The following is a 27,583-nucleotide window of genomic DNA, read 5'->3' as shown; positions in this document are numbered from 1 at the left end:
AAATCCATCGTCTCTTTTCATTTCTTTCTATTCTGCTGTCACAGTTAAAAAAGCTTACAAAGAAGGTAAGAAATGTAGGTAGTATAATTACCTTTAACTAGATGCCTCATGTCACCTCATGTCAAAGAATGCTGAACCCACCCCCTAATCAACTTTGAAAATACAGCTGACGGAGGAAGATGAACGTGTATCCTGCTTTTGCCCCCCAGCTTTAAAATGACAGTTCATGGTTTTTGAAAGAAATTGAAAATAAAATATATGAACATTACATGCAATCAACTAAGTGAATTAATTTTTTATGTCCAAAGGTCCCTGGCCTGTGTAGTGGAGGGCTGCAACTAACGATTATTGTTAGAATAGACTAATCTTTCTTGAGTAAATTGACCGTGAGAAAAATCTTTCTGTACGGCCATGTGTCATTGGTGCTGGCTACCTTTCCTGAGACGAACTGTGTCCTTTCCTGTACCACAACAGAATGAGCAGCTCCAGCAGGACGTGCTCTTCTATCGCGAAGAGTTGGAACAGAAAGAGTCGGTTCCGTCCAGGGAAGAGAACGCTGAAATGCAGAGAAAAATCAACTTATTGAAACGCCATATCTGCCAGGATGAGGAAGACCTTCAGGTACTTGGATCTGTGTTTCTACTATAATATCTGCTGAATATTGGTCCAGTGATACTATAGCAAAACGAGACCTCTCTATCCAGTATAATGTCTCAGAGAATAGTTTTAAATTCTCTTCTTCTTCAATTTTCTTTCATCTGTTTTCATTTCCTCCTCCTGTACTGTGGACTCTGCATGTACAGTAAAGGTGTTTGTTAACAAGTTAATCGCAACTGTGTGTGTGTTTGTGTGTGTGTGTCCATTAGCGGATCGGGGAAGAAAACACACACCTGATAACACAGAATGAGCAGCTGCAGAAAAGCCTAGAGGAATCCGTGAAGGAGATGGAGGCCATGACAGACGAGTACAACAAGATGAAGATTGTTGTACAGCAGACGGATGCCATTATGGACCAGCTCAGGAAAGAGAGGGATCATTTAAAGCTGCAGGTAAAAACAATTTGTAGTAACATTACATTACATTTTAATACTGTGCTTGGTTAATATTGTAAATATGTGAATGTTTTTAAAAAAAATACGCAGTAATTGTTCTTTATTTATACAGCACCTTTTCAAGTCTTGACGACTCAACTTTACAAGCACTTTACACTACACTCGTGCCATTCATACAATTGTACACTAGCAGAACCAGGGATTGAATCTCCCAAACTTCTAGGTAGAAAATGATACTCTCTACTTACTGAGCCATAACGGCCGTTATACTTCTGGATAGACTGACATTGATTATCATTTTGCTGCAAGATCACATACAGGAAGTGGCTAGTCAAGCTTGTATCCATCCATCCATCCATTCACCCATTTTTGAGTTTGGGTCACAGTGGTAACATATCAAGCAAGGTGGTCCAGACATCCCTCTCCCCAGCAACACTTTACAGCTCCGCCCTGGGGATCCTGAGGAGTTCCCAGGCCAGATGGAACATGCCACATCCCTCCAGCAGGTGCCAGGGATGGCATCTTGATCAGATACCCTAACTGGCAGCTGTGGATGTCCTCACCTCACTGCTCTTTTTTGGTCTTTTAAAAAACGTGATGAGATTGTGCGGTGTGTGTATCCTGACTCCTGACTTTGCCTGTGTTTTTGCGTGCAGGTCAGAGAGTTAACGGATAACATTCATGGCATGACTGGACAGGATGACCCAATTATGGCAGCAGTTCATGCCAAAGTGGAAGAGTGGAAGGTGGGTGTTTGATCAAATCCCTTAACAAAGGAGATCTTGTGTGTTCGGAATTCCCTAATAATATTATCTCAAGACATATAACGGGTGTAAGAATACAGAAGAAACTGGCCCGAATAGTATGTCATCATATTTATAGGCCAAAACTTTGCATTTCACCTTCTTGATTTAGCTCATTGTGCTTTTAGTGTGTGCAATTACAACTCATGGAAGTGTATGGTTCTTCATTATCACAACTGACATGATCGTTTTCCTCACACTCAGCAAGTGCTCTCTGGGAAGGATGAGGAAATTATACTGTACCAACAGATGATTCGCGATCTGAGGGATAAGCTGCGTTCAGCCCAACTGGATGTGGAGAAGAGCAACGTTATTGCCTTGCAGCAGGTGTGTGTGTATGTGCGTCTGTACTAGGCTTTGAGGACACATGTTTGATTCAAACCCATCTTTGTGTGGACGTTTTGAACTTGGAGGACATTTTGGCTCGTCCTCCCAACCTTTTGAGGGGCAAGACTTGGTTTTAGGACGATGGTTACAATTGGGTTTAGGTTAGGCATTTTGTTGTTAATGGTAAAGGTCATGGTAAAGGTTCAGGGAATGCATACTCACGAAGAAGTTGTGTGTGTACTTCTTTTTTTATTTAATTACCTCTTTTAGGACTCTCTCTGGCATAGACGCTGACCTTCTCAAGACCAGTAGTCCTCATGGAGACCAAAACCTGGTCCCAATGAGACAGAATCTCATTTCTCAGGGACTGGTTAAGTTTAGGGCTAGGATTTGGATTTTTGTTTAGGTTAGGCTTAGGCAGTAAATGGTTATGGCGAGATGACAAATTATATGTTCTTCTTCTTCATTCCTACGTTTTCCTACTTTTTGCCTTCTCTTCACGTCTTGTTATGTGCTATCAACCTTTCCTTCCTTCTGCTGCCCTGGTCCAGGCCATATATGATCTCTGTGCTGTAAGTTTCATCAGTCATGCCTCCCAGCTATAGCCCCCTTTGTTTTCATTTTATAAGTGATAAACATGACATAAATGTGGTGTGCTACACCTGTGCTGTCTTACACATACAGTAACCCCTCATTTTGCATTGTCTGTGAATGCCCCAAAGGCTGTCCAAGAGCGGGATATCCAAATCAAGACGCTGAGTGAGCAGGTGGAGCACTATACAGCAGACATGGAGCAGCACACTGTTTTCATTGAGACGTTAAAGACATCCGTGAAGAAAGACAGAGGTGGGTGGATCCCTTTTTGAACGCATTTCAACCAAAAACAGCTGGGGTCATTCTGTGCTCTGACTTTAATCGTCCTTTGTTCTCTTAATTGACCTAGAAATGTTTTTTGTAATTGATTGTTGTTGTTGTTGTTCAAGGTCTGCCCTCATCCACACAGCAGAGAAAGATGGAAGAGCTAAAGTCTAAGCTGGAAGCTGCAGAGAGCAGAGCAGTGCAAGCAGAGCAGGTGGTAAAGCTTGCTGAGGCTCATGCCGAGGAAAAGGACAAGGCACTCATTGAGACTTCTGTGCGCTTGAGACAGTATGAATCTGTAAGTCAGTCGATACTCTGTCCTTACCCTTGTCTTACATCAAAGATTTTTTTTTTTAATCCAAATCAAATTACTTGATACTCAAATCCCCAGAGGCGAGATTTATGGCTTGTATTTGTTCACTTAATTTACTGAAATAACTGTGTGACTATGGTGTGATCAACATGCTTTTTAAGTCTACAAGCCAGTGTTTGTCTCCAAACATGTCTAATCGTATCCTTAAAAAAGTGTTTGAGATGGTAAACAAGGAAACGGAGAAAGTCAGATAAGACATGCTTTTGGTCGGATAAGTAACCACTGCTCTGCTTCTGTATAATAGGGCACTTATGGGCTGGAAGCTGCCATTGCGGAGATTAAAGAGTGTAAAAATCAAATCAAAGAGAGAGATTGTGATATAGAGGCCATGACCAAAGAGATCAACCAGCTTGGGTTGAGGATCAATGACCTCTTGGACGAAAACGAGGATCTCCGAGAAAAACTAGGTCAGACTTTTTTCACGGTCCGTTTCCATCTATTCCATTATTCTGTTTAGATAACACCGACTGACCTAGAACAGGCAAATTAATTTCAGTGTTGTGCCTCTTTTTCATGACTCCAAAAGGTCTGGACCCAAAGCAGGAAGTGGATCTGACAGAATTCAGACGAGCCAAATGTCTCAGGCAGCGCCAGTACAAAGCAGAAAATCAAGTCCTTACAAAAGAGGTAAAGTCAAGTGGTGGCAATCTCAGTGAAACTGCTGTTTTTCTGAGATCCTGTCATGCCACATGTTTCTTTTTCTTTTTTAGATTGAACGGCTTGAAGAGGAAAGACTGGACCTAAAGAAGCAAATTAGGCATATGGCCAAGGAAAGAGGTGATGCACTAATTGAATTAAACCAATAAATGTGTTCACATTCAAAACAAGTACATAATGTCTGTGTGACATGGTGTGTGTGTGTGTGTGTGTGTGTTTAAGGGAGCACAGCATAGCATTGGAAAAGTGATGTAAATGTATTGTGCTGTTCCGAATCTCACAGTGACATTCATCTCTTTCTGCAGTGAACTCAAGGCCAAGCGTTGTCCTGGAGGAGAACATTGGCTCCGACAGAACTGTGCCACTGAGAAGCACTCACACAGATGAAGAGATCAAACACAAGGTAAGCTTCTGGCTAATGGCATCATTTCTTACATCTCCACTTAGTGCCACACACAGCTGATCGCTGCTGCTCTGGAACATACATCCTATATACAACCATGGAAAGAAACAAGTCCATGTATTCTACTCATTACTACAGTTTGAAATGATTTTCATGTTTTTTTTTTATTTTCATTATGTTGATAAGCTCCTACCAATTTATGTAGATATGAAGTTTAGCAAATGTCTTTTTTGCAGAATGAACACCTGGAAAAAAAACTGACTGAAAAGGAGATTGAGTTGAGACTTCTGAAGACCCAGTTTCAAGCCAAAGGTGAGTAGTTTGCCTGATAATAATTAGAAACTGACAAATATGTAACAAAGGAGTATTTATTACAGTTGGGGCTGCAACTAACACTTATTTTCAATATATTATTGGATTTTAATTCATACATTTCTAGCGGAAGAATTGTCAAAAGTGAAACAAGATCAGGAGACTGTCCTGAAAGACGCTCTCCAAGCCATGAGGATTAATCAAGAGGCCACTGCATCTGATGGTGCCATCATTACACTGGCTAATGTAAGTATCTTCCATGTGTTACTGTCACATTTAACCAATGCAGACCAACATTTGAACAAAGTAACAGTGATTAACACATGTTGTGTTCAAACTTGAGCTGATGTCACAAAGAAAAGGTGAGAGTAAAAAAGTACTGCATACCATGACATGATTTTATTCAGGATTTTATTGACCGTGATACTGATTAAATTATCACTGCCGAAAATGTATACCAGTGCTGGTTTTCGATACTAGATGTAAAGAGAAAGAGCCATGGTGTGCTGACAGTCAATTGGCAATCTCCACTTGGTGTCTCAGTTTTTTGGCAGTCGATGAAGCAGACAGTTGCTCATAGAGCAACTTAATTAACAGAAAAATGTGGAAGGCATTCAGACATTTGATGGATGGTGCTGCGCTGTTTTCAAGCATGCGTTGAATTTAAGACAGCTGAAGATATTTGTTTGGTTTATCTTTATCAACTCTGGCCTCAGCATCACAAGATGAAGTAGCACGCAAGCCAACAGGTCTGACTTGTGTTATTGATGTGATATTTGCTGTCAGTAGTGTTAAATTCACGTTTATTTTATGTGTCGGTGCGTCATACAACCGCACCTCAACAGCACTGACTACATTGATTGATGGGTAGCACCTGCGTTTCACAAACTGGTTTTATTTACCGTGCAAAATATTTATCATCTCCCACAGGCAGTAGATGTCAGCGATAGGAGTGCGAAGTCTGAATCAGCTCTGCACCTCAAGTCCCACGTACATCAGCTGGTGGGGAGAAACCAAGAACTGAGACAGGAACTGAAACTGGCACGTGAGGAAGCGGCAAGCAGCTTCAGCCAACTTGGCAGAGCCAAAGAAAAGGTGCCTGCTGACTGATTAAGACAGACAACTTGACGGTTTCTTTTTTAATTGTGACACATTCACTATTCTTTCTATTCCTTTATTGGCAAGAAAGTAATTTAGCTTTAGGTTTAGCTCATCTGGCTGCACGTTATGCTCTTCTCCAAGTAATTTAGCTTTAGGTTTAGCTCATCTGGCTGCACGTTATGCTCTTCTCCAAATCAGGAGGCAAATACTTCACATGAAAACAGTTAAACAAGCACATCTACTAACAACGTGTCATATTAAAAAGGTTAATGATGATGCTGTCCTGTTGTTCCATCTGTGCCATCTTCCCCTGAGTAAGCCTCTGGTACTGGATGGAACTGTTTTGACGACTTTTTGTTCATGATGAAACTGTGTTTCTCAGGTGAGCCACTTGGAAGGGGAATTGGAGCTGCTTAGGAAGTCAGGCAGCACTGGCGTTGTCCTCAGACCTCTGACCCTTCCTGAGGAGCTGGGGCCCAGCAGCACTGAGGTCATTAGTTCCCTGAATGAGTACGCCGTTCGACTTCTTCAGGTCAGTGTCACGGTCCTCTGAAAACCTTGTCTTTAATAGCTATCATATAAATCATCTGTATCTCACTCCCTGCACCAGTACATGAAAAGTTGTTGATCCGCTGCAGCTTGTGTCAGTCATTTGTTTGAAATCTTATGTCCAGATTTACCTCAGTTACATAAACTTAACAATCATGGGAGCTGTAGACCAGTAACCCCTGTGTACATAAGCATAAACATCAGTTCCCAAAAAGATAAATTGACTAACATATTCTTTGCATAGGAAACACTGATTTGTCAGGTGAGGCTTTTGATAAATGGCTAAGTGGTGTTCTGCAGGTTCTAGGTGTACAGCTTCAGAAGGAACCACACTTCCAAAAAATCTTAACTGTCTCTCTAAATCCCATAGGAACAGAAAAATAAGGAGGAACAATGCAAGACGCTTACTGGAATGTTGGAGCAATACAAAGAGAAGTTTTCTGTTATCAGCCACCAACAGGGACTCCTTTACAAAGAATACCTAAGGTGGGGTCACATGAACATCTGGTTTGTGACCTGAAGTGCGAAAATTGAAATGATCGATGATGTTTTTATTTTTGTTTAGTGAGAAGGCTGAGTGGCAGAAGGAGAAAGAGACGTTAAAAGAGGCGAAAGACAAGCTGGAAGAGCAAAAGCAAGTGGATGCTGTTAAAGTTCAAGAGTTTAATGTGAGTCTGACATGCAAATGTTTATGGAACTTAAAAGTTGCAAGATGTACTGCATTCACACGCACACACACACACACACACACAACCATTGGCATAATGAATTCCCTAGCTCGTTACTCTAACTCATACCCAACCAAGCCTTCACCCCCAAAATTGCCCTCACTATGGTCCTTCCACCATTTTGAAAGTCGACACCATGGAGCTGAATTAGTTACAGATAAATCTCACCTAAACTATGTGTCTCCATCTGAGGTTTTCCTCTCACTTGACAGATGTGAACAATGTACAAGCGGGTTAAACCAGTCAGTCCGTCTTTTGGTCAGAACTATGGCTGAGACCTCTGAGAATCCAGGAGGCGTTACCTTAAAACAGAGAGGATTTCAGTCCTCACATGCCTTTGGAGGACCCTTTTTAAAAGCTATGACAGATATACTGCTGTGTTATGCCGTGCTTATCTTACCTTATCATAATGATTTTCTATCCAAAAAAAATGTCACGACCAATCAAGGGCGCATGTATCCATTTCACTCACCAGGAGCTGCTTGACACGCTTGGAAAGGGCCCAGAGGAAGTCAGGAGACAGTTGAGTGAAGCATTGCGCAATCTGACAATGCTAAAGGTCAACGAGAAGAAACTGATGCGCCGCTACACCACCCTGCTGGAGCAGGAGCAGCACCTCCGCAAGGAAAACAACAGACTGAGAGAGGAGAGTGTCCACATGCAGACTTCTGTCACCCAGAGGATTGGTTACCTGCAGAGATATAAGGTACGGAGAATTGAGCAAAATTAACCCTGTAGCCTTAACTCAAAAATGTTTTCATAATCACATAATCTTAAAACTATTCTCTCAATTAATTGAGAGTAAATATAATAACTTCACACAGGGAACCAAATAAACCAGAACATATTCACATTTAAAAAGCTGCAGAATCAAACAAACAACTGTTTTTTTTTTTTTTGCAGTCCTAAACGTATTTAAAGCTGCTGTAGGCAAGATCCTTCCTGTAGCTGATGGGTGCGGCTTCTTCCCAGGTCGTTAAAGTGTTGTGGCATGGAGCCTCTCTGGTCGAGCTTAATTTGCCAGTGAAAAATGGTGTCAGTGAAGGCGTGTGCCCCTTGACCCCTATTCCAGCAGGGCTCATTTAGTAACCTGTCACAGAACACAGCCTGTAGTAAAAAATGGAATTTGTGGCAAACAGCGGCCAGAATGTGAGAGTTAAAATGTCATTTTCTTCTAAATCAGAAGCGGAAGTTGTGTTTCGCGTCAGCCGCTATAAACACCAATGAGTTTCTCTTGATGACCCTTAACCTTTGCTCTGTCTGCAGGAAATGTCTGCATATAAAGTCGCAGCTCTGCAAAAGGCCTTGGACGACAGTGTGCCCGCTTTAGAGCTAGAAAAGGCTAACAGACAATACACAGAGCTCACAGTCAAATACAGAGATGTGCTGCAGAGGGACAGTTGCCTCATACGGAGAACCACCAACCTCGAACATTTGGAGGTATCGAACCATTTTTCACTCAATGTTCCATATACACACCTTTTGCTTTTCACAATCGACTGACCATTAACGGCTATTTTGTGTCGTCTCCCTGCCTCAGAGTGAGAATGAGTCTCTGCGGGCGCAAATCTCTGCTGTGAATAAAGAGCTGGAGATCACGAAGGAGAAACTGTATACTTTAGAGCACGCGTGGGAGAGCATCAGTTCAACTGGTAAGTCATGGATGTTTTTCACCTGCCGAAGGAAGTTAGCATCAAGAAGCGTACTAAAACACAAAATACAAGCTTTCTTTGTGTCTATAACTTACAGCCTCTGTCTGGACCGTGGACACAAGGACAAACAGATCTTAGCCAAATAAAAAAAAAAAAGCACCACCTAATAAAATCTATGTCAGATTGAGTCTGAAATTGTTTATTCAAAAAGATAAAATGATCTACAGACCATCACCCATTCCTGTTTAGAGTAAGAATAATTTGTTAATGCTATAAGGCAACAGAATAATTGTTTATCTAAGTGTTATTTTGTGCAAGTGGATTCGCACGTGACACTAAAATTGTGATGTTCCTTCTTAATATCAGGAGGTGAAAGTGGTATGGATAAAGCAGGGAAGGCACTGGCCAACAACGAAATGGTATCAGCTGCCAGAAGAATCACCACTCTGGAGATGAAGGAGCTGAATGAAAGGCAGAGAGCTGAGCATGCCCACAAAATGTATGAACACACGAGGAGCTCCCTCCGGCATGTGGAGGAGCGCAACTTAGAGCTGGAATCCAAGATTGCAGAGGTAAGAAAGTGGAAGACAGATGAACTTTCCTCGATTTCAACATCACTGCTGACATCTATTCTCTCCCATCATGACGACATAAAAGGGTGTTATTGACCTGTATAAATACTTTGTTTATCCTCAGTTGACCAGAATGAATGTGGAGGCCCAGATGATGGAACGGGAGCTGAGAGATGAGCTGGCAAACAGCGTCAGTAAAGCTGTCAGTGATGCTGATAGAGCAGCGATTAGAAGGCTGGAGAAAGCCGAGGTCGAGCTTCGCATCGAAGTCTCCAAGTGAGTTTGACACATGCAGGCCTCGGATGACATTCATTATCTTACGCTGAACAAAAATACTTTGAGAAGGTTTTTTAAAGAAAATAGCAAATGTAATGTTTTTGTTGCCCTTTTTTGCATAGGTTTCAAGAGATGTCTGATGTGGCTGTGATGCAGGTGACTGCTCTACGGGCACGACTCAGTTCTAGTGAGAAGGAAGTAGAAGCTTTGAGGAGACAAATAATGGACTTCCAGGTATCTGGCCTTTTCTTTTATCTCCCTTCCTCCTAACTTTGGAAGCTTAACAGTCTTTCTTCTTCTTTTCTTCTTCTTCTGCTTTTGTTTTTATTTGCCAAACTAAATAATGACATTTTAATGTGGAAAATCTTAACAATTCAAATCTTTCAAAGCCCTACAATTATGCAGTTCCCCGTTAATGGGGCTATGTCTCATGAGAACCAGGTTTTGGTCCCCAGGAGGACTACCTAGAGGCTGTGAAATGGTTGAAAACCTTAAGATTTAAGTGTTGTGTCTTTTCCCACAGTCGCTGTCCGATGAGAAAGCCTTCATTGCGCAGCTCCAACAACACATTGTGGCTCTGCAGCTCAGTGAATCCGCGGCGATGGCCAAACTAGAGGCCGCCACCTCTCGCGTTCAACAACTCGAGGCCTACAAGCTGCGCGCCGAACAGCGGCTGGATGCCAGCGAGCGCACCCTGTTCCTTGTCCACCAGGAGTGCAGAAATCGCTCCAAGCACCTACGGCAGACCATTCAATCACTGCGCAGGCAGTTTGCCGGAGCCCTGCCGCTTCGCCAACTGGAAAAATTCTCCGTGACCATGGTAAGCCTCCAGGAAGACAGAGCAAAAGCCCAGGAGGAGAAGAAGACCGCGGAGAAGGAGAGGAGGAGCGCTGAGGGCAAGGCTGAGGAGCTGGAACTGAGGCTTTGTGGGCTGCAGGAACTCATCTGTACACTGAAGGATGTGAAAGGAGCCCAGAAGGTCAGTAGGGAAAAATGAAAAAAAATAATGTTTTTCATCGTCCATGGTTAGAGGGATACCTGTGACAACAGCGAGCCTGAAACACAGACACTGATAACATGGCTGCCATTGGGTACACAGAGAAAAGCATTGGAGCCACCTAAACGAGTCAATACTATCTTAAATAATATGTGTGCTGCTTTATCTCATCGCTTTATCTCATGTTTTTGTCATTTTGTAAACCACTCACTCCTGCACCAAAATCGTGTCACGCACTAGATGTTGATCCATTGCTGCTTCCTCTTGTTAGTTCAAACTAGACTTTAGTGTTTGTCGTCCTTTGTTTTAACCCAAGAAACACTGACACTGACTCAAGTAGGTGTGGAATAGAATAGAATAAAAGATTTTGATAACTTACCCCCCAACACTTTACATTCCAACAGGTCACCGAGTGGCACAAGAAGATGGAAGACTGTCGTCTGCAGGAGCTGCGCAAAGGTAGGGAACTGGTGGTCCAGAAGGAGGAGATCAAGTATCTGAAGAACCTTGTGGAGGAACAGGAGCGAACCATACGCTCGCTGGAAGAGGACATTGTGCAGCACAACATGGTGAGAGAAAACTCACTTGTGACTGTCTCGACCCACACTCACAGATTTGCTAATATTATATTTACAACACGTTAGTTCCATCCATGCACATCCCAAACTAAAGCGTGGGCAAAGGAGCTGCATGTAAAATATGTGTCAGTACGTGTGACAGAAGATTTTTCTGTCTGCCACGTCAAGCTACAAGAAGAACGGCAACTTGCGTGGGATCAGCGTGAGGTGGAGCTGGAGCGCCAACTGGACCAGCACGAGAAGCACCAGAGTGTGGAAAAGGTAGTCTGATGTTTCCAGCCATCGAACATAAAAAAGATTGGTTTTTGATTGGTTTCATATTAAACTGATCATTAATACAACTGATGTGATAATAAACATCTCACTGTCCGACTGATGACCACATCTGTGTGTGTTTTCAGCTTGATGAGGGTTCAGACTCGGGCAAAATCAGAGAGCATAGCTACACCATCTCGGAAACGCAGGCCACCTGTAAACGTTTGTCTGAGGTAGAGTATTCCATCCCCTCTCGTATGAATTCCCTTCGAAACACACGGTTCATCGCTCTGAACGATTTTCCGCTTGCAGAGGCTGAAAGAGAAAGAAGCAGCTCTGTCGAAGGCAGAGCAAAACATCGAGTCCAGGGATAAAGTTATCAACGAGCTGCGCCTTCGGCTCCCGACCACTGCCACGCGGGAACACGTGCTCGCCGACCTCGCCAAGCAGGAAGTGGGCCAATCCGACAGTCAGCGCGCCCTCAAGCTGGCTCACCAGACCATCAAAGACCTCCAGCGTCAACTCGACAAAAAAGAAGACGTAATAAAGAAGTTCCACAAACAAGTCGAACAGGTACCGTCCTGCTATAGATGTTTAAAAGAACATACTTGATCGATGAGTAATACTGAATTAATTACACACAGTAAATAATTTGAATAATGTTTTATTTAATATTAGAAGTTTCTTTATTGATCCACTGATTGTACAAATTTCCAAATTTGCTTGAGATGATCACCCTCATTGAAGACATGGATGCCTGTGGGGACACCATTTTTATTTTAATTGCAAAATCACAATATAGACTGACAACTGCAGAAAGTGGGGGCGAGTTCACATACACACACAGACACTTTTTTTTGTCTACTGGGACAACCGTGCTCACTTGAGTCGGAGAATTGACCATAATTAAAGTAAGTCGGGCTTCAGTTCAAAGCAAATGGCTTAGGCCATGTTCACAAATAAAATCATGACGTTAAATCGTTCCACTAATGCTCAGCAGTGCTTTATTAACTTGTGTGTGTGTCACTAGGTTTGCGTGTCTTTCTGCGATTATGTGGACGGGAAGCTCATGCTCTGTAGTTAAGGTCTGAGTGATGAGGTGATGAGGCTGTTTAGGGGAGCAAGGGAGGAGAAACTGCAGAAACTGTGTCTGTGTTTGCTTACGTGTTCCTTTATTTCATTTGCACGTCACGTTCTTGATCTCAGGATCAAAATGAGATGAGGGAGAGACACCGCGAGGAGCTCCGAATGCTGGAGCAGAAGCTGACCTTGCACTCGGAGACCTCCCTGGACCGCATCAGACAGACTGCAAGGGTATGCATATCTGTCAGGGTCTTTCTATATCCACTGTTTGTCATCTTCTCCTGCTTAAACAGCTCTGACTGTCTAGGTCTCCATGTCTTAAAAAGTAGACCTTATGCTGTTAGTGTAAGTCAAACACAACCTCCCTGAGTTATCTGAGTTCAGAGGAGAGGTCTGAGCTCACCCAATGCATCCTGGAGCCAGTCACAGGCACGGGGCCCCGATCTCCTGCATGTGTGCACACAGGTGCAACAGTGCTGCTCTTCAGCTGGAGCAGCATTAATTGTCAAAGAAATACACAAATCAAAACGTAGGTTGTCACAATTTGGGTGATTAACAGGAAACACCGTTCTGCTGCTATAAATTCAAAATACCTGAACTGCTGGACTTGAATGGAGAGAGATTTTATGAGCTGAGACCGATATGCTGAAAAAACAAAGGAGCACTACTAGCATTACAAGCTCTACCCTGACGGGTTTTCTTTTAGTTCCTGCAGTGGAAAATGTTCATAGCTCCTGGTTAAGTCCCTAGTTTCCGGGAAAAGTTTTGGTAGTAGAAACATGGCTGTATAAAACCTCTTCTGTGCTCACTTTTAAATTTAAATTTTCTATAGATCGCTCAGTGCGTCACATTTTAATCTGTAATGTAGTTTGCACTTTCTAAATGTGTGTTTGAATGCCCGCGAGGTGTTTTCAAAGCTTTATCCTTTCTTCGTCCAGGAGTTGGTACGGAAACCCACTCTCAGAGCGCCGACCTCGGAGCACCTCGAGAGCCTGGCTGAGTTGGAGCAAACGGTGGCTGAGCAGGACCTCTCGCTCTCCTCTTTAAGAAGCTGCTACTGTCATGTCATGCCATGAGTCACAGTTTCACTTGTGGTCTCAGGTGTTCACTACGGGGCACACGGTGTTCTGAATGAAAATTGTGTCAAGGCTTGCAGCGGCTTGTCGTGTTTGCTCTCGGCTAAAAGTATCAACGTTTTAAGTGTGTGTGACTTAAATGTACTCATGGCTACACCCTGCGCATACCACATTTGCACCAGATAACAAAAGCAAGACCATGCATGTTGGTCACGATCTGAGACCGAAACTGAACTACACACACACACACATACACACACAGCACTCAAATGCACTTGCACTCAACCGCTGCCTTGAAGATGGCGCAACCAAAAATGTTTAAGTAGCCTGAACAACATGGTTACTTTTTTCAAAGGCTCTCACCTGATAAAATCTCTGCCTGCTTAAGTCTGTGAGTTAGATTTCCGACTGGTACGGGAGAATAGAGAGATTTGATTTTCCGAATATTTCCATAGAGAAAATCAGCATTTTTTTTTTTTTACTTGGACACAACCGGTGTCTGCTGCCTCCTGTAGTAAGTTTGTCCGAATCAAGGATTTCACACTGCCAAAGTTGAAATAACACATTTGAAAATAGTGGAACAAGGCCATCTTACATGGTGATAAAGCAGCAAGCATGTTCTTAAGATACTGTAAGTGAACCTCTAAAGTGGCTAAAGTCAGTTCCTCGTATACCTATCTCACAATAACCTCAACTGTCCTCTTAATGTCAGCATTGTGTTTAAGCAGCTTTAGATCAACTCATCTTTTATTTCCAGGGTGGTTTAAATAAAACTATTACGTGTATGTAACCTGATGCCTTGTAAAATAAACTCAATATGGATGTTTTGCAGGATGGAGGAGCACTGTGCTGCCCAGCTGAAGGCCCTGGCCGATGACAATGAGGATCAGAGGAGCCAGATGGCCCAGATGGAGAAGGAGATGAACTACCTTCGCACCGAGCTGGAGGCCCAGAAGGAGGCCAACATCCGCTCCCCCAGCAACACCATGAAAAACCTGGTGGAACGACTGAAAGCGCAGCTCGCCCAGAAAGAAAAACAGCTCAAGGTTGTTCTTTCATCTTATACCGTAAATGTAATTGTGGTACTTTGGGTTTTATGTTTTTAAGGAACATAAATTGAAGGCACTTGTTAAGTTACAGTGCTCCATATTTACTTTGGACTGATAAAAGGCTGTTTCTAGTTGGCTTTTCCCCCCCCCAACTCTTTCATTTGTTTCCAAGGATATGTCTGCCAGGTGGACACAGCACTATAAGTTATTGACTGTCTCTGTCTAATTGACCGCCTGATCTGGACGGTTTCCTGCAGTCCACCCTTTATATACTCACTATAGTGTACGTTATGTTCTATATGATTTAATGTGTGTTTTGGCTTCTAAGCTGAACTGCGTTTGTTTTTCCTTGTCCCTCGTCTCATCAGGGTCTCAGTAAGGCACTGCTGGAGCTGCGGGCAGAGATGACGTCCGCTGCAGAGCAGCAAGTCCTTGCTGCCGCAGTGCAAAAAGAAGAGGGCCTCAATGTGCAGAAGTTGATTGACAAACACACCAAAGACTTGAAGGTGAGACCCCGCTGTCATCAGAACATGTCTATGTTACATTTTTGTTACTGGCATTTTACTCGTAAGAAAGCTGACAAAGGTCACATTATATTGTCTTCATTACCATTTACAGGCAAGAACAGACTCAGTTACATGTGATAAGATGTAGAACTTTCTTTTCTCTCTACATTGTATCACCTTTAATCACTGAAATAAAAAATACACTAGCCTTTGAAAGTTCAGACACTACTGTTTGTAGCTGCAGTTCAGTGATGGTTTTTGATTTTTCGTTATTCATGAATTGTTGTCAGTTAGTCAGTCATCATCTAACCGCTTTATCCTCCACCAGAGGGTCGCGGGGGGTGCTGTGCCAATCTCAGCTACATCGGGCGATAGGCGGGGTACACCCTGGACAGTTCGCCAGTCCATCGCAGGGCCACACACACCTAGAGACAAACAACCATTCACTCTCACACTCACTCCTACGGTCAATTTAGAGCAGGGGTGTCAAACTCATTTTTGTTCAGGGGCCACATACAGCACAATTTGATCTCAAGGGGGCCAGACCAGTAAAAATAGCAAAATAATAGAATAATAACCTATGAACAACAAGAACTCCTTTGTTTTTTCTCTTTTGTTTTACATTTAATGAAGGATAATTTTACAAAACATGAAATTTCTTGAGAAATATAAGTGCAATTTCAACGATATCATGCCTAAATTTACTATTTACACAGCACACTGGATTTATAAAGGCACAAACATTTAGTCACGGGTATCTGGAGCATTTGACATTACGTTTAGATTAGTGTGAAATGTTAACAAATTCATCCTGTGGGCCGGATTGGACCCTCTGGCGGGCTGGTTCTGGCCCCCGGGCCGTATGTTTGACACCCCTGATTTAGAGTGTCCAATTCACCTAATCCCCACACTGCATGTTTTTGGACTGTGGGAGGAAGCCGGAGAACCCGGAGAGAACCCACGCACACACGGGGAGAACATGCAAACTCCATGCAGAAAGGCCGTTGTTCCAACCGGGGCTCAAACCCGGGTCTTCTCGCTGCAAGGCGAGAGTGCTAACCACTACACCACCGTGTGGCCCCTGAATTGTTGTCAAGGTAGTAAATTAATAAAAAAACATTTGGAAAAAGGCTTAAATCACTTTTCTTCAAAAGGTGCGAGTGCAGGAACTCGGCGAGGAACTTCAAGCTGCGAAAGAGTCTGCAAAGGTGGCCAGAGGTCAGGAGAACACGCTGAAAAAGGAGGTGGACAGCTTGAGCCAGGAGCTCCAGAGGAGTCAAAAAGCCCAGAGACGTGCGCAGGCCGAGAAGGAGGAGATGGAGCAGGAAGTTCATGAGCTCAAGCAACAAAACAAGAGGCTGAGCAGCACTCTTCAGGTCAGAATCTCATTGTTTTGACATGGATGTGTTGTAAGCTGTTCGACGGAGCCACGAAAGTCAGTATTGAACAGAGCTTGAAGAAAAAGACAAAACGTTTTAATGCAATTAGTTGTGGATGTATCAATAATAGAATGATGTCTTTTGAGAGCTAAGATTTTAACTTCTTTGGATATTAGCTTTGATTGAATTTGAGGCATTTAACATGTGCATTTTTGTTTGAAGTCTGGGTTCTTTTCGGAGCTTAAAGTGATTTGTTTTATGAAATATGGACTCACTCAACGGTGACGCCCCCCCCCCGTGCCAAAAACCAGCCTGAGACGCAGAAAATATGAACACAAAGGGAGAAAAAAAATCCCCTTCACTAAAGACTCACTTCATAAAATCCACATCCATTATGTTAAAAGTGCTTTTGCTGCTTTTTCTCACCGTCAGACAGCCTTTTCTGTTTTTCTTTGAGCCCTTGCCGGCAGCCATGTTTTCAGTGAGAGCCGTATCCCTCTCATCTTTTGCATGAGACCATGTGTTGTGAATCCTGTCTGAGGACAGCAAGGTGCGATGAAAATCTCCATCTCTGTATCTATGGTCAGAATCAACAAGAACCACATGGCAGGGGGCTGACCGTTGAGAGTCTGCAGAAGAAGATTAGGAGGCTCGAGTCGGAGTTGGAGAATAAAGCGGACATGAAAAATGACAGAGATGAGCGCGGAAAGGTTTGAACGTCAGTTGATTCGATTCAACAATTAACTTCCTAAGAGTGTCATTATTGTCATTCATTGCATGCATGCGCGTCTCGCAGGCCAAAGAAGAAGTTGTGCGGTGGGAGGAGGGGAAGAAATGGCAGGGGAAGGTGGAGAAAGTAAAGCATTCACTGACGGAGAAGGAACGCGAGACTGAGTCACTGTCGAAGCAGCTTAACATGCTCAAAGAACTCTATAGCAGGTATTACATGCACAGCATTTGTGTAAACATTACACAACCGATGAGGTTTCACTGAAAATGCACAATTACTCTCAGATATTATCATTGTCACCGGTTCTGCTTTCATCCTGTGTAATTGTCTATTCAGGCTGGAGCAAGAGAAGGTTGCACTCCAGAAAAGGCTAAAGGCTCGAGGTATAACAGCTGACCAGGTGGTGGGGGTGCGATCCACTGAAATGGAGAAGGAAATGGAGGAGCTGAAGAAGAAGAACTCAGACCTGGAGACAGAGATTCTCACTATTAAGTATGTATTAATCTCTTAAAATCTACAATATATTACCAAATCGGTGCTTTGATCCACCCCTAGCAATCACAACATCTGCTGCTTTCATTCTTGGACCCACTCGGTACATAATCTATGAGAATCCCAATTTTAAGAGGAGATTTTAAGGAAAACAAAATACAGTATAATTGTGTAACACACATGTTTATACTTGCAGACAACACCAGGCTTTACCTCACGATGATGCCATGGACAATCTGATGCAGAGGAACCGCTACCTTGAGGAGAAAGTCCACACTCTGGAGAGTCATATATCCAAAGAATCTCTGTCCAGACCCTCTGTAAGAACTCCTCATGTATATAAATCATAAAGTAATATATATTTTTTTATCAGATTTAGTGGGTACAATAATAATGTTTGAATTATAATGTCAAATCAAACAAAATAACATAAAACCATTTTAATAACAGACCTGTACATAATACAAGATAGGTAGTGAATGTGTAATACTGATGAATATTGTGTTTTATGGAAAAATATTAAGAACAAACTACGATTATAGAGCTGTACTGAGAGAGAAAGAGAGATGCTGTGGCAGTCATCTGCCCCGACCGGTCGGGGTGAAAGGAAAATGGGGGACAGCGGAGAGCCGGGGGACAAAAAGGGGGGGAGAGAAAGGACAAGATGGAGATGAGGTAGAGACAGAAGAGAGAGCGAGACCAGGAGCAGATACACAACAACTGCATCAAGTCACAAGTTTATACAGTCAATGATATCGACTTTTAATTATAGCGCAATAATAATGGTGATGATATATATGATATGGGTAGCCTCGAAAACTGGATCTTGATCCCGCAACCTGCAAGATGAGAATACAGAGAGCGAGAGGGAAAGAAGGAAAGACACAAACTAGGGAGAGAAAGAGACAAGGTTAATGACATATAAAAAGTCATATTCATGCCCTGAGTGTGAGAGAGTGAATGTGCGTGCACCACAGGAAAATCCCCCAGTAGTTTAGTTCTATAGCAGCATGACTAAGAGCTGGTCCAGGTTTCCCTGAACCAGTTCTAACTATAAGCTTTATCAAAAAGGAAAGTTTTAAGTCTAACTTTAAATACAGAGAGAGTGTCAAGTAAACCTGTATTTTGTGACCCAAGTGGTCTGTTAGGGTGATAAGGTAAGACTAGGTCTTTTAGGTATGAAGCCTGAACTCGTGCCGCAGCATTTTGAATTAACCGAAGGGTTCTAACAGACTTGTTGAAACATCCTGATAATAAGGAGTTACAGTAATCTAATCTAGATGTAACAAAAGCATGAAGCAGTTTTTCAGCATCCTGTAACGACAGACTGTTTCTTATTTTCATAATGTTCCGCAGGTGGAAGAAGGCTGCCCAGTCAGTGGCTTGATTGATTGGCAATAACTCAATGACTTCTCCGTCCAGCTCTTGGTTAAGTCAGACTAAGGTTGCGATTATTAGTGTCGGAAAGGGACGTGACGTCACCGCTGGATCAGTGATTGCTGGGAACCTGACCTTTTTTGCTTTTACTGAACAAACTAAAATATTAAACAGAGATGAAATACAATGAAGGACTAAACTTCACCGTATTTACCTTTTGTGCGTGATGTGGTCCAGCTCCGCTCTGAGGCCGTTGATTAAGTAGGAGAAAACTGGCCGTAATTCAAACGCTGTAACAAAAGATCAAACGGAAAAAACGCAATCTTTCATCTGTTCTGATGGAGAGAGGGAATCTACCAGACAAAGAGAGAGGAAAATAGACAGATTTATGGGACAGAGTGCACCGGGGCCCAGTTATTGCTCATGTAGCTAATGACCCTCTGTTAAGTGTCTGTAAAACACAACTAAAATGAAATGGGGACACCTAGTGCCAAGGTGGGGGGCTATAACAAGTCAGTGATGTTTTTTTCTTTTATTGACTTTCACTGTTCTTTGCTTTCTCTTTCTTAATCCGTGTCATTCATCACTGGATGCAAACTAATTCATTGCCTGTGAAGGTAAAAAGCTCCCCCTCCCAGGCTTTGAGAGGGATTTCTTCTGTCACTTTTGATGTTGTGGATGGGTCATGCGATTGGAATGCCGCACCCCATCCTGCAGAATCGTCCAATTGCTCTGTCAGCCCCATTGGCCATCAGAGGGCGCCAGAACGGAGCCAGACAGACGGAGAATCTCAAACCAGCTTGAACGGAGAAGAGGAAAGGAACCCTGACAGGGCAGAAAACACAGCCGTAGATGTAGACGATGACGCTGATCGCGTTGAGGATGATGTTCAAGACAGCCCACATGCCTCTGATCTTTATGTGGCTCAAGAAAGGGAAGACGGCACCTTGCACTGTCAGCCACAAACCACGGAAGAAAAAGAGGCTGATGCTGACGATCTGTCAGAAGGACCAGGCTCGGATCTGTCATCCTCTAAGTCCGAGGCAGCAGCAACAGGCCATGAAACAAGTGAATCTCCGGATAAAGAGGGTGCTGCTGAACTCCTCTGTCGAGACGCAGATGACGGTGTGAGAGTCGGCGCAGAAAAGTCAGAAGAGGATAGTGAGCAGGTTGACCTGGAAGACAAAGCATTATTGACTACAAAGGAGGCAACGGAGGCAGATAATCCAGAACAGTCCTGCTCAGCAGAAGCAGATGTGGACTCCAGGAGCACTCCGAGCAAACAGCTGGGGTTTGTTAGAAGAAAAAGGGACGAGTCCATACGCAAACAAGAAAGCAGATGTCCTAGATATGTGAAGGTACCACAGGATTCTAAAGTCACCCAGCTGAAGTGATAGTGCTGTGGTAGAATTGGAAAGCTTATTGCCCCAAGAGTAGTTACAAGGGGCTTGTCCCCAACCCCCCCCCCGTGTGGTCACGTGTAGGTAGACCGTGTCATAAACCTGGTTTTTGATGATGCAGATGTCGGACCACACAGTCGTAAGAATCACACACTCGGCTCATTTGATATCATTCTCTCTAGACTTCAGGAAGAGGCACCGGCACTCCCTCGCAGCGGGATCACGACCTCCAAAAAGAAAACCTCAAGCTCGCCTCCGAGAACCTGGAGCTGCGCTTTAAGCTGGAGCAAAGCAACGTGGACTTACCGAGACTCAAGGTGCGTGTGCCGCGAAGTCTTGTGTCAGTGTTTGATATCAGAAGTCATCGTGAGGCTTGTTTTCCTTTATTTTTGTGCAGAATCAAGTTGCAGACCTGAAGGAGATATGCACTGCTCTGAAAAAGGAAAATGCTGAGGTGAAGAAAAAGCTGGCCCATGTGCATGGAGTAAGTTAATGCTGAGTTGTGTGAATAAAAGCCACGCTTTCACCCAGCGAGTGAGTGAGTGAGTGAGGCGACATCCACAGTCCTCCATATTCATTTAAAAGAGCAGAAAGTTCGATGCTCTCTTATGCTCACAAAGAGACGTTCCACGTGCTCCACGTTATCTTGCCAGGAAGTTGTAAGTCCATTGACTGTACTGTCAATGTTTAGCAGAACTGTCAATGTTTAGCAGAACATGTATTGAAGCTATTGCAGTTCGGTAATCGCTTAATTGTGATGAAATTGTATTTAGAGAGCAGCAATTCAACTTCTTTTTATTATTATTTTATTTCTCAGGCTGGCCAGAGTGGTAAAACTGTACCTGAACTGGAGAAAACCATTGGGCTGATGAAGAAGGTGGTGGAGAGGGTACAGAGAGAAAATGAGACCCTGAAGAGGTCGAGCGCGTCCGCGAATAAAGACCGAGCCGCTGCTTTGAAGCAGGAAAATGAGAAACTAAAGGTTGTCGACCACCATCTTTAGCGCTGCTCTTTATCCTTTTTGTCGTCTTTGTTCTGACTGACACTCGCTGGTGTTTTCCAGGCCGACTATGAGAAGCTAAAGAGTCAAAGTGAGGCTGAGCTGAATTCCAAACTGGAATCCAAAACCAAAGGACTGGAGAAAATCGTGACGGAAAACGAACACCTGCGCAAGCGCATCAAAAGGGTAACGATGCATTTTACTTCCGACAATAACGGTGTAACATTCGATGAAAAATGTTTGGAAAGTGGTTCATTGTTTGGTTAGAAAGTGTTCCTGTTGTCTCACCTGTGCATGTTTCATATTGCTAACAGGAAGCGGAGACTGCCGAGAGGCTGAGAGCCACCAAAATGAATCTGGAGGTGAATAACGAGAAGCTCGAGGCAAAGCTGGAAGAAACCGACAAGCGGCTTCTCGCAGCTCTGTCCTCGCCGCTCACAGAGGGAGCAGACAAGAACTGGAAGGCGTCTGTCGTAACAAGGTCAGCTTATCCGAGAGGGGCTTTGAACAGGTTGAAACACTCCTACTATCCCTGAGGGGTGGGGTTATCCAGTCACATGACATCAGAAAATCAATACAAAAAATGATTCTTCTATTCTGTTGTTTACAGAAATCCTTCTTTCCGTCATTTCCCTGAGTCGGTTTACACCTTCTCATTCGTGCCTTACCTTTCTTTCCCAGTGGGATGTGAAGATTGTGAGCCAGATTGTGGTTTTGTCTTCCGTCTGCAGAATGTATGAAAACAAAATGAAGGAACTGGAGACGGCGCTCTCACAGAAGACCTCGAGCCTCGCCGAGCTCAAGCACCAGCTGAAGGAGGCGAAGGAGCGGGAGGAAGGAGCTCAAACAAGCATCTGGGGGCTTGAAGATCAGGTACGTGCAAAACCTAAACCATACAGTCCAAGCGGAGTAGGGCTTTCTTTACTGCCTCTACTGGTCACTCTGCGCATCACGCACTGTGTCAATATGGTGTTTAAATCCTGCTTCCTCAGGTTGACAAGTTAAAAAGCAGATCGACTGCCTCAGAGAGTGAAACGAGACTCGCCAAAGAGTTCCAGGCAATGAGGTACTTTATCTTTCCACACATAACTTCTGTTATTGTCACATGACTATAGAAAGTTTTTGAGCTAAATGAGCTAAAGAATTCATTGCCATAGATTATACTGAAGAGTTTCAGCAGCCAACCACAAGAAATAGATGCTTGGTGCTTACGTAAGGTAACGTAAGTGCAAAGTAGGATTTTCTGTTTTAACAAATGTATTAAACCACCACTCAAAGCCACAGCTGCCCTAAATTAACAGCACTGGTAATTGTTAAAATCATTTTTTACATTTCTCTAAAGGTTAATACACCAGTATGTAGAAGCTCTTTTAACCAAAATGATATTTTTAATGCTTTAAAAAAGAATTATTGTTCTGTATGAATTTTCAAATGTATTGTTTTACAAAAAAAAAACAGGAAAAGATTGTAAAGTATATGATTATTTCTTCATTAAGATGTCAAATTGTTGTTATTTATTTGCATTCCTGAACAGAAACATGAGTTTTAGTGGTTGAATGTTGTGCTTGATTCATTTCTGACTTCTCAGAGACAAAAAGGGGAATTCAATTTGTCATTGGCCAAATAAATAAAACAATACCCTTTTTAGTTTTGAAGGATTTCTAAAGTATTTGTTACAATACATTTGTTTACCCTGCAAATAAAGACAAAATACAATATTTGCATAGTTCCACAGTGCACTTTTAATTAAGGGACCTTTTAACAGGCTTCATTTCTCAGACATATAATGTATGTGTTGGAAATGGTGAGATTATTATGCTCACATTTGCTCTCCGTGAGTAGAGAATATAAGAATACATGCCAGTGGTTTTGTCTTGAAAACTGAAAACCAGGAACATGACGATAGAAAGTGAATGACGCCCTCTTTGTCTCTCCAAGTTACCGTCTGTCACAAAAACAATTACCGTCTGGAAAACACCTTGAATGTGTCATCACGCGTACTGTAAAGCACACGGACATCCTCGGACATCTGGCTTGTGTCTTTAGTGTCAAACGGTACAATCTGTATTCACTCTCATGTCAGACGACTGCAGAAATCAAGTATTTTCTCACTGTGATTTTACATCATGGCACACAGTGAGACAAACATATTGAAATAATCTCACTTTCTACTAAGATAGAAATGACCTTTATTTATGTTACCGTTATGACCAAAGGTTGCTGAACACCGAGCTGCAGAAGGAGAACGCGGCTCTGAAGCAAAGACTGGACAAGCACAGTGAGCGCTACGGAGAGGCGTCTCCCAAACTCGGTGAGACTCCAAATCGCCACTGATGTTGTGTTGTAGCCTGTATAATCAAACGTTACCATTCATTTTGATGAAAAGTCCTCACCAGATGTTGATCGAGACGAAAGTCCACTGTCCTGCACGCTTACGGTTCCAAAATCATGATTTCTAAAAGAATAATATTATTTAAAGCTGCAGTGATTTCTTCTTCGTTTTTGATTCATTATGGGATTTTGGTTGCGGTGTTTCCAAAATCCTGAACGATGACTTTAATGACGTTCCACTTTCTTATTTTCTTAACGTATTGTACTGCAAGTGACGTGACGTGTTTCTCTCCTCGCGCCGATAGATGAGGGAACGCTGGCAAACCTCCTGCAGGCGGCGGAAAGCGAGAAAGCCAAACTCCAAACCGAGGTGAGCAGGCTGACGAAAGCGCTGGAGAACTTTGACCCGTCGTTTTTTGAGGAGCTTGAGGACTTGAAGTACAACTACAACGTGGAGGTGAAGAAGAACATTCTGCTGGAGCGAGAGCTGAGGAAAGTGTGCGGTCAGTTTGGTGTCGAGGTTCAAATGCCCCATGTGTCCATCAGTTAACTCGGGGGTCACCACGACTGTTCCCACTACACCCATATCATACACTTTTAGGCTTTAAAAATCCACTATGTCCTTAGCAACTGAGGTCATCTTCTGCCGTGATGTTGTTTTATACGAGACACTCACGAAAAAGTGACGACTGACTTGTTAAGCAGTTATTTTTGGTGTAACTGAATCATTAGAATCAGAACTGAACTGAACTGAAATACAGTGGGAGCGGAAAGGGGTTGTGTTTCGGCTCGCAATCGCCGGCTTTCGGTGGTGCGGACGCTACATTAACCAGACTTCTCTGTTAAATATTGAGATTTGAGACATTTCCTTGCTAAATGTTGGAGATGAACATGTTTTCAGGATTTTCAAATCTACACTTTGGCATTGTTCGGTTTGATGCTGGTGCAGAGTCTAGCCGTGCCGAGCCAAGTCGTGCTGGAACTGTGTCGTGGAAAAGTGCCAAAAGAGGCTCCAAAAACACACAACCGTTCTTATTTTTTTTCAGGTGATTAAAACATAGAAATGTAAAATAAAAATACATGTATGACTTTAAATATTTCAATTTCTGTTGATACATTCCTCCTAAATCTAAATGATCAGTTTAACCTTCATGAAATTAAAGTTTTTTTCTTGTAGTAGATTTGATATTTATTGGCAAATGTCTTTGTTAGAAGATTGTAAAGTACAGTATGGCTGCTTTAGCCTCTTTCTGAAGTTTGTATCAATGTAAGATAATTCCCTAGTGATTTAAAGAATTGTAGCATATTAATAAGAGGTTTATATTTGTTCAAACACATTGTCCTTCTATGTGAATGTCAATAAAGCAGCGTTGATACGATCACCTTCACATCTTTGACCTTTTAATTCTTTACTTAGGCAGTGAAACAAGTGTCGGATAAGATAGAGTATTTATTTACAGTATATTATTATATGACTCGCAGTAAATGTCCAGCTGCCCAGCCATTTGTTACACGAAGAGGTACATTCCGATATCGCAGTAAGACTGAATAAATCGTGTCGTGCTAACCTGAGTATTTGAATTTTTACTGAGGCCTTCAGGAAGTTCTCCAAGATATAAACAGTTAAAGGAGAAATCAAATATTATGCCTCCACAATTACAGTGCTGTGAAAAAGTATTTGTCCCCTTCCTGATTTCTTATTTTTTTTGCATGTTTGTCACACTTAAATGTTTCAGATTATCAAACAAATTTAAATATTAGACAAAGATAACCCAAGTAAACACAAAATGCAGTTTTTAAGTGATGACTTTATTTATTACGGGGAAAAAAACTATCCAAACCTACATGGCCCCAAGTGTAAAATCATGAGGTTACTGTGGTTAGTCACATTTTTTGGAAAATTTCACTTGCCACATCCAGGCCTGATTACTGCCAGACCTATTGAATCAAGAGATCAGTTAAATAGAACCTGTCAGACAAAGTGAAGTCAGCCAAAAGATCCCAAAAAAGGAAGACATCATGCTGCGATCTAAAGCAGTGTTTCCCAACCCTGGTCCTCAGGGAACGCTGCCCTGCATGTTTTAGATGTTGCCCGCTCCAACACACCTGATTCAGATGAACAGCTCGTTACCAGGCTTCTGCAGAGTTGTAAAAAAGTTGTAAGCCTTGTTGTTTGTACATTCTTTGGTAAATAATAACAATAAAAAAACCTTCTGAATGGCTAAAGAAAACCAAAATGAAGACTTTGGAGTAGCCTAATCAAAGTCCTGACCTGAATCCTATTGAGATGCTGTGGCATGACCTTAAAAAGGCGGTTAATGCCCAAAAACCCTCAAATGTGCATTACAACAATTCTGCAAAAATGACTGGGCCAAAATTCCTCTACAGCGATCAGGGTACAATCCGGGTATCATTCGTTTTTCAAAATAAAACCAGTAATGAAAAAACGACTTTTTTTTCTCAATATTAGTTTACTGAAATTAAAAAAAACGGATAACGACTCGTTTTTCCAATTTCCGATTTTGTGCTGAAAAGAAAAACGGAAAAAACGGATAACGAGAGTTTTTTTGATAAATGCAAGAAACGTGACCCGGAAGTGACCTGTGACCGGACAAGACAAGAAGAAGACTACCTGTGATCGGGAAGGGAAGCATAAGCTTGGGACAACGACAAAAACGTAAAAAATGACATTTATGTTCTTTTTAACGAGAGTAAGAGAGTTACTCTGAAGCCACAAACTGCGGTCAAATGAACCGTCATTCGTCTTCGCGTGGTCAAGCCATCCGCAACAACGTTTTTAAGTGCGCCCGTATAGTCAAACTTAAGGTGAATGCTGGGAGTCGACTGATGTCAGCGCTCGTCTGATACCGAGCGAGATCACTTCCGGTTTTCAAAATAAGACGTTACTAAGACGAGTGCAATCAATCGAGCTGATTTTAAGACATTGATTTTTACTGTATTATAACAACACATTGGCCCATAAGTTCAGACAGTGGTTGACAAAGTTGACCTCAGGAGCATGCTGACTATTCCCTCACTCATTATCAAACAATTTTGCTGTATCTCTACCAGCATATTGTTTCACAGTTGTACATGTTATGTTTACTTTAAATGTTTATGTTTAAAATATATATTTTTTGTATTGTATTGCTGCTGTGTCAAAACAATTTCCTCTCGGGGATGAATAAAGTATTTCTATTCTATTCTATTCTATCATTTTTGAGAAATTAAGCCTCAAAGTGCAGGAGCAGCTCCACCTGAAATTAATCAATGTTCATGTTCTCATTGAAATCCTGCCACCTGCTGGACGAGCGTTTCCCCTTCATCAAGCTGCTGAAAGGATCCTCTTGTAGTTCTTACCTTAAAAGTATTAACATAGATGATTCATTTCAAAGGTTGTGTGTAAACTGTCACAATTGTTTACTGTCATGAGACTGTTACTGTAGGGAATGAAGTGCATTTCACAGTTGGACATAAAACCGAATTGGTTCAACACTAACTTTTTTTTTCTTAATATTATTTCACTTGCGCACCTTAGCGTCTCCAAAGATGGACAATCACAGTATAAGCAGTTGAGTTAAAGTCATAGTATAGTATGTTGTCCAAAATGTGACAAAAAAGTCATAGGTTAGTATGTCATCCAAAATGTGTCAAAAAAGTCATAGTA

General features: G+C 42.5%; 2 protein-coding genes across 5 annotated transcripts in view; one reads left to right on the top strand and one right to left on the bottom strand.

The window, feature by feature from the left end:
- The window catches only part of cep290 (centrosomal protein 290), a 28,595-nt gene extending 3,791 nt beyond the window's left edge, over nucleotides 1–24,804 (top strand). The window contains 46 exon segments of the mRNA XM_044036974.1: nucleotides 475–621; nucleotides 867–1,049; nucleotides 1,709–1,798; nucleotides 2,060–2,182; nucleotides 2,905–3,028; nucleotides 3,166–3,338; nucleotides 3,658–3,820; nucleotides 3,940–4,040; nucleotides 4,124–4,190; nucleotides 4,376–4,473; nucleotides 4,710–4,785; nucleotides 4,913–5,031; nucleotides 5,716–5,880; nucleotides 6,269–6,418; nucleotides 6,806–6,921; nucleotides 7,001–7,103; nucleotides 7,639–7,869; nucleotides 8,430–8,603; nucleotides 8,704–8,815; nucleotides 9,182–9,387; nucleotides 9,512–9,663; nucleotides 9,786–9,897; nucleotides 10,187–10,642; nucleotides 11,065–11,229; nucleotides 11,407–11,499; nucleotides 11,640–11,726; nucleotides 11,806–12,066; nucleotides 12,700–12,807; nucleotides 13,515–13,629; nucleotides 13,725–13,731; nucleotides 14,410–14,698; nucleotides 15,070–15,207; nucleotides 16,362–16,583; nucleotides 17,174–17,296; nucleotides 17,383–17,525; nucleotides 17,653–17,808; nucleotides 18,005–18,128; nucleotides 20,768–20,902; nucleotides 20,983–21,069; nucleotides 21,403–21,567; nucleotides 21,649–21,771; nucleotides 21,900–22,066; nucleotides 22,317–22,458; nucleotides 22,578–22,651; nucleotides 23,802–23,896; nucleotides 24,222–24,804. Coding sequence (XP_043892909.1) covers nucleotides 475–621; nucleotides 867–1,049; nucleotides 1,709–1,798; nucleotides 2,060–2,182; nucleotides 2,905–3,028; nucleotides 3,166–3,338; nucleotides 3,658–3,820; nucleotides 3,940–4,040; nucleotides 4,124–4,190; nucleotides 4,376–4,473; nucleotides 4,710–4,785; nucleotides 4,913–5,031; nucleotides 5,716–5,880; nucleotides 6,269–6,418; nucleotides 6,806–6,921; nucleotides 7,001–7,103; nucleotides 7,639–7,869; nucleotides 8,430–8,603; nucleotides 8,704–8,815; nucleotides 9,182–9,387; nucleotides 9,512–9,663; nucleotides 9,786–9,897; nucleotides 10,187–10,642; nucleotides 11,065–11,229; nucleotides 11,407–11,499; nucleotides 11,640–11,726; nucleotides 11,806–12,066; nucleotides 12,700–12,807; nucleotides 13,515–13,629; nucleotides 13,725–13,731; nucleotides 14,410–14,698; nucleotides 15,070–15,207; nucleotides 16,362–16,583; nucleotides 17,174–17,296; nucleotides 17,383–17,525; nucleotides 17,653–17,808; nucleotides 18,005–18,128; nucleotides 20,768–20,902; nucleotides 20,983–21,069; nucleotides 21,403–21,567; nucleotides 21,649–21,771; nucleotides 21,900–22,066; nucleotides 22,317–22,458; nucleotides 22,578–22,651; nucleotides 23,802–23,896; nucleotides 24,222–24,466 — 6,705 coding nt within the window. The 3' untranslated portion in view covers nucleotides 24,467–24,804.
- Nucleotides 1–27,583, bottom strand: part of LOC122776381 (receptor-type tyrosine-protein phosphatase zeta-like) — a 940,026-nt gene that overhangs the window by 851,642 nt on the left and 60,801 nt on the right. The gene's annotated exons all lie outside the window — the stretch shown is intronic.

Source organism: Solea senegalensis, linkage group LG10 (genome assembly GCF_019176455.1).
Source record: "Solea senegalensis isolate Sse05_10M linkage group LG10, IFAPA_SoseM_1, whole genome shotgun sequence".
In the NCBI taxonomy this organism is placed as follows: domain Eukaryota; kingdom Metazoa; phylum Chordata; class Actinopteri; order Pleuronectiformes; family Soleidae; genus Solea; species Solea senegalensis.
The sequence above is the reverse complement of the archived record's forward strand: the minus strand, read 5'-3'. Positions and strand labels throughout refer to the sequence as shown.